The 6189-nt window shown below is 35.8% G+C and overlaps 1 protein-coding gene across 1 annotated transcript; it reads left to right on the forward strand.

Moving 5' to 3' along the window:
* The first annotated feature begins 1123 nt into the window (after positions 1-1123).
* LOC122304719 (probable esterase D14L) lies at positions 1124-2551 on the forward strand. The gene is made up of 2 exons (XM_043116990.1): positions 1124-1615; positions 1857-2551. The coding sequence occupies exons 1-2, from the start codon at positions 1242-1244 to the stop codon at positions 2299-2301; spliced, it is 819 nt and encodes a 272-aa protein (XP_042972924.1). The 5' UTR covers positions 1124-1241; the 3' UTR covers positions 2302-2551.
* Positions 2552-6189: the final 3638 nt, after the last annotated feature.

Consider the following 6189-nt stretch of genomic DNA (forward strand, 5'->3'; position numbering starts at 1 on the left):
TATATATCTCCTTCTGTGTCCTTGAAGAAGAAATAAATAAATAAAAGATCCCTCCATGTCCTTTGATCGGGTTTGGAATCTGATCACAAGTACGTACTCTTTTCAGAAGGTATCATTTAGCGACAAAAAGCCAAGAATCTCCATCATTAAAGACAAAAAATTAGATGAGGAAGCCTACAAATATATGACAATGATATAACTATTTAGAAAAAAAAAAAAAAACAGAAATAAAAGTCTGCTGGTTAGGTTCCATCAATACCGTGTGCATGACTAGTATATATTTCAGGAACGGAAAAATTATGAAAGCAAACTAAAGGTCATATTCCTCAGTTCAGCGCACCGGAGATCGTAATTCCGATGATTCTCATTTCTCAGGCAGATTCGTCATGATATTGGCACTCAATGTATTAATGTTTGAGTGTGTGTGTGTATTTCGTACTGTAATTTCTCTTTTTCCGGCGCAGAATGTTTATGTTTTGACTTTTGTGGTTTCATTTTGTACGTTCTTCGTCTGTACGTACGTGTTCATTTTCCCTTGGATGGAAATTTGACTTATTGTCTCGCAGTTGTTGAGGTTTAACTACTAATGTGTACACGTCATGCACATTGGTGATCCAAATGTAACGTAGGTCTTATTCCTCTCAAAGACTCAAGAGACCCTAAACTATAGCAGTGGTACTGTGGATGAATGGGCGCTACCTTGCGTAATCACGTATACATATATTACATATATGCACGAGAAATAATTACAAAATTAATTAAAAGTCTTCTCAAATTGACTTCTTTTCATAATTATGTCTCCGAATCTATTAGCTAGATATATCAAATTTCGTGGTCCACTTTGGCGTCGTCGCTTAGATAGCAGGGACCTTTCCTTGTGACGTTAACAGGCACAGACAGGCATGGATGCAGTACTTAAAGTGGCATTAATAGGAGCCCCCATATATATATCGCATTAATCACAGTCACCTAAAAAATAACCATATCCTAATTCCATTCAATCAGCAAACAATAACCATCTGATGAGATCAGATGATTGATCACAGGGAGAAATGTGTGCACTCGCTGTACCCGGTAAAACGTTCTTCCACTGATCTTATCGTCAAATATGTGGTGCTGGGGACTGATCGATCACAAAGAACAAAACCAGACTGGAAATAATAATAAAGTCTACGCTAGCTTTCACACCAAAGAACAGAGAACACAGCCGGACAAGGACAATCAAATGAAAGAAGAAGAGAATGGGGATCGTTGAAGCAGCTCATAACGTGAAGGTGTTGGGGTTGGGCGAGCGAAACATAGTGCTTGCCCATGGCTTCGGCACCGACCAATCTGTGTGGAAACACCTTATTCCTCACCTCCTTGAAGACATTAACAATCGCGTCATTTTGTACGATAACATGGGCGCCGGTACCACCAACCCTGACTACTTTGATTTCCAACGCTACTCCACCCTCGAGGGCTATGCCTATGACTTGCTTGCCATTCTAGAAGAACTCCAGATCGATTCCTGCATCTTTGTTGGCCATTCTGTCTCGGCCATGATCGGTGCCATCGCCTCCATCTCTCGCCCCGATCTCTTCTCTAAGATGATCATGGTCGGCGCCTCCCCGAGGTTCGTAGCATGGAACTCGGTACTGACCTACAGAAATAGCCGTTGTCTACTAATTTAAGATGATAATTAAACACGGATAGATTTTGTAGTAATTACCCTAATTAGAATATTTTAACAGTGTTCTTTTTTTTCCCGATCAACTGGTTTGACCATCTCAATCACTCAGATTTCAGTGAATTATTAATTATGTTGTCTGTATGCAACTTTGCTTCTTTGATTACATTTTTTTAATGTTTCTTAGGTACTTGAATGATGCCGATTACTACGGAGGGTTCGAGCAGGAGGATCTAGACCAGCTATTTGAAGCGATGGGGTCAAACTACAAGGCATGGTGTTCAGGGTTCGCGCCGCTCGCCGTTGGCGGGGACATGGAGTCTGTGGCGGTCCAAGAATTCAGCCGGACCCTTTTCAACATGAGACCAGACATAGCCTTGAGTGTGGCGCAGATCATATTCCAAAACGACTTGAGACAAATACTTGGCCAGATCACTGTGCCTTGCCACATAATACAGAGCATGAAGGACTTGGCAGTGCCGGTGGTGGTGTCGGAATACTTGCATCAGAACCTCGGCGGTGTATCAATTGTGGAAGTCATGTCATCGGAAGGTCATCTTCCTCAACTGAGCTCTCCAGATGTCGTAATTCCAGTACTTCTCAGGCATATTAATCTCGATATCGATGTATGATATACTTTTTGTGTTTGCTTAATTTTGTTATTGGTTTGCGCTAAATTTCAATCGCAACAAAATGGGCTACGATTCAACGTGTCTGAGCTGGTGGGGTTTAAGGTTCAACCAATATCGTGGCTTTCACGTGATCCAACACTGGTCTCCTATGGCCCTCTCTCAATAGATTTCCGTTACTTTTTATACGTTCTTTTTGTTTTCCATTCTATTATGTAGTTCATAATGAAAGCCATTTGGGTGTGTTTGATTCTTTTGAAAGAACTGATCGACACGAAATTTGCACCAACTTATATAAATTATTTTCTTATTTATAGTTTAGAGTTTCTAGTTAGAGAGAGATTGCAGGGGGGAAAATGAAAGAAAGAATTCTCCTCGGCTTAGTTATCATGAATAAATAATAATTTTATTCATCGTCCACACACCACACATAATTTTTTAATTTTTTTTTCTTTTATCAAATATGTGATATATGGATGATAATTAGTAGAATAATTCAATTCGTTTAGGAAGAACAAAACTTAAAAAAATTTAAAAAAATTTAAAAAAATTAAAAAAATAAAAATAAATGTGGTGTGTGGTATGTAGAGATGATGAGTAGCAAACATCTATATATGATACATGCATGTATAAAGAGTTTTGCTACTTATCATCTTCATACACTATATTTATTTTTATTTTTATTTTTTTTAAATTAGTTTTATTCTTTTTAAATTAATTGATTTCTTTTACTCATATTTAATAAGAGAAAAAAATTAAATGTGATACGTGGTATGAGGGCAATTACTATAATGTTTTTGTGTACAAATGTGTTTTATGATACAAAGTGCTAAAACTGGACGGCCAAGTGAAGACAACGTAAAGGAAATGTAGGACTGTAGGAGTTATAACTGTTATATACAGCTAAGCAAATTGTAAGTATTACGGACAATAATAATGGTTGGGTCAATGGGCCGAGAGTCCAGGAAGACTAAGGACCAGTTGCCCATTAAGTGGCCCAAGAAACCGACCTCACCAGTCACCCACACAAAGGGCAAGGTAGGAACTAGGAACTAAGGACCAAGAAACCTTCAAAGTGTGTGGCTGATGTTTATCACAACTCCTTTGCTTGTAGGGAGAGGAAGCATCTCATTTCACCGCCATTTCACTAAAAGTGAACAGTATTGGTTCACTGTTATGCACATTGTTTCTATTTATCATTTTGTTATTTTCTTGAGCTTTAGATAAATATGGATCTTGACCTTGAATGATCCTTAGGAAAATTCCAATACACTTTTTTATTTTTTGTAAACGAACAGAGGAAAAATCAATATGGTGTAATATGCCCACATCTATACTTTTCACCTACAACAATTATTCTTATCATGAATGCATCAAATGTATGTTCAATTTATAGAAAAATAAATAAGATGGATAAATGGCATGTTCACAAAAAGATCTCATAAAAGTAAATTTACAAATTGACGTAACTTGATATTGTATATTAGATTATAAATTTATTTTTTTTGTAAAATAAATTTAACGTATTATGCTGCCAATTAACTATTTATTTTTTGCCAATGACAATTTACTGTTTTGTTAGGCAACTATGGATGAAAATTTTGTTATGAGACATTTGTTACAGATTTATGGGATGCTTCTCGATAGCAATTAAATTTTGATAAAATCGAATTATTACTTAATAGAAATGTGGGAGAGGATGATGTGAATGCTATTAAAACACTGTGGAATGTGGATTCTATCTACCATCATGATAGATATTTGGGATTATCTTCTTTTGTTGGGGTGACAGGTCTCTAACGTTCCAAGAATTGAAGTCAAAGGTGTCGCATAAATTGCAGGGTTGGAAAGAGAAACTCCTCTCACAAGCTGGAAGGGAAATCTTCATTAAGGATGTTGCTCAAGCTTTACCGACATATACCATGAGCTATTTTAAACTCCAAAAGTTATTGTGCAAGGAATTGGAATCTATCTTTGCACAATTTTGGTGGGGCCAATGTGAATCTGAACGCAAAATATATTGGATTGGTTGGGCTAAAATATGTGATTCAAAATTGAATGCTAGTTTGGGTTTTCGTAATTTAGAAATACTTAATTTATCTTTGCTTGCTAAACGAGGATGGATGTTACTCATCAATCCCAATTCATTATTTTAAAAGCTGTTTAAGGCTAAATATTCCTCACATACATCCTTTTTACAATTAAATATTGGTTGCAATCCTTCATATATATATATGGCAGAGAATCATTACTGCTAAAGACGTTCTCTCAAATGACTGTATATGGAGGGTTGGAAATGGTGATTCTATTAATCTTTGGCAAGATAGATGGGTTGACATTTGATTAACACCTTTTGCTGATGCCTATTCTTAAATACTCCAGGCAAATGCTACTGTTAATGCTTTGATGAATCCATCTTCAAGAACTTGGAATGTAGATTTGATATGTAGCATTTTTCCATCATATGTGGCTGAGCAGCTTTTTCAGATTCCTCTTTGCTTTTGGGCTATTGACAAATTTGTGTGGGATGGTAATAAAAGTGGACAATATTCTATAAAAGTTGGTTATCATTTTGCTATGGGAATGTTCAATAATGGGAGTAGGCCAAACACTTCATATTCTCAGTATAATTCTAACTTTTGGAGAAGATTGTGGCACCTAAAGCTTCCTAATAAGATGAAGACTTTTACTTGGAGAGCTTATATTAATGGCCTACCTATCAGATTTAATTTGTTGAAAAATGGAGTTGTGTCCATTGGTATTCATCCAAATTTCCAATTGCAAATTGAAAATGTCAATCTTGCTTTGTGTTGTTGTCCTAATATTACTTAGGCAAGGAATACTAAATGTCCTGATGTGTACTTGTGGAGAGAAATTCAGTATGATGTGTTATTGTGGGAATTGATGGAGCTAGATATGTCTATTGTTCTTATATTTCTCATTGCTTCTGGGGGAATTTGGAAATATATAAATTTTAGATTGTTTGAGGATACAAAATAGCCCACTTTTGGATGTAGTTGATCCTTGTATTGAATACGTGTCCAGCTTCAATGCTATTAAAAACTCCCATGTGAGTGTTAGAAATGAGAAAGTTCTTTCATGGCAGCCCCCACCACATGGATTAGTAAAATTAATTTTTGACGGGACTTTGTTTAGGAGTATAAGTACTGCTGGGAATGGTGTGGTTCTGTGTGATCATAATGGGGTGGTGTTATTTGTGTTGAGTAGGAAGGAATAATGTATTTTTGATGTGGATGATATTAAAACCTTGGCGGCATTGAGAGAGTCACATATGATATTCCATTTGGGTATTTTTGGTCTCATTTTGAAAGGGGATTCGTTGAATGTAAGTGAAGCTGTCAAGTTCAAGACACTTTTATTTTCTGCACAGGGACCTCTTATTTAGGAAATCTAGCGTCTTCTTAATTATTTTAATAATTTTGAGATCTCCCATGTTGATAGATAGGATAATGAAGCTACACATCTGTTAGCAAAATATGTTCATAATGTTGCAAATACAACACAATGGTGGCATACATGCCCTGTTGTGATCTTGAATAGGGTGTTCTTAGATGCTGATAAGTATATTTTTATGTTTTTCTCAGTAGTGGGTATATGTTTGTATATTTGACATTGACCTGTTAGTAAATGTCATATGTTACGTATAAAGAAAAATCTAACGTAATGTCATGTCAACTTGTAAATTTATTTTTATAAAATCTATTTATAGCGATAGCAATTCTCGTATCTAAAATAGCCTATTGCTAGTAAGTTGAGATCATCTAATTATAGAGTACTAGTCACAACAGCCCGTGTTCTACAGTTTTAAATAATATTAACCTTGCAGTGATCATCTAATTATAATCGTTTTATATATATTTTCAATTTTAT

Source organism: Carya illinoinensis, chromosome 1, assembly GCF_018687715.1.
Source record: "Carya illinoinensis cultivar Pawnee chromosome 1, C.illinoinensisPawnee_v1, whole genome shotgun sequence".
In the NCBI taxonomy this organism is placed as follows: Eukaryota; Viridiplantae; Streptophyta; class Magnoliopsida; order Fagales; family Juglandaceae; genus Carya; species Carya illinoinensis.

Bases quoted from the DNA above. Each gene is read 5' to 3' on its own strand.
- LOC122304719 (XM_043116990.1), top strand. From the start codon at position 1,242: ATGGGGATCGTTGAAGCAGCTCATAACGTGAAGGTGTTGGGGTTGGGC. The intron at 1,616-1,856 runs GTTCGTAGCATG...AATGTTTCTTAG, and splicing joins ATGGTCGGCGCCTCCCCGAG to GTACTTGAATGATGCCGATT.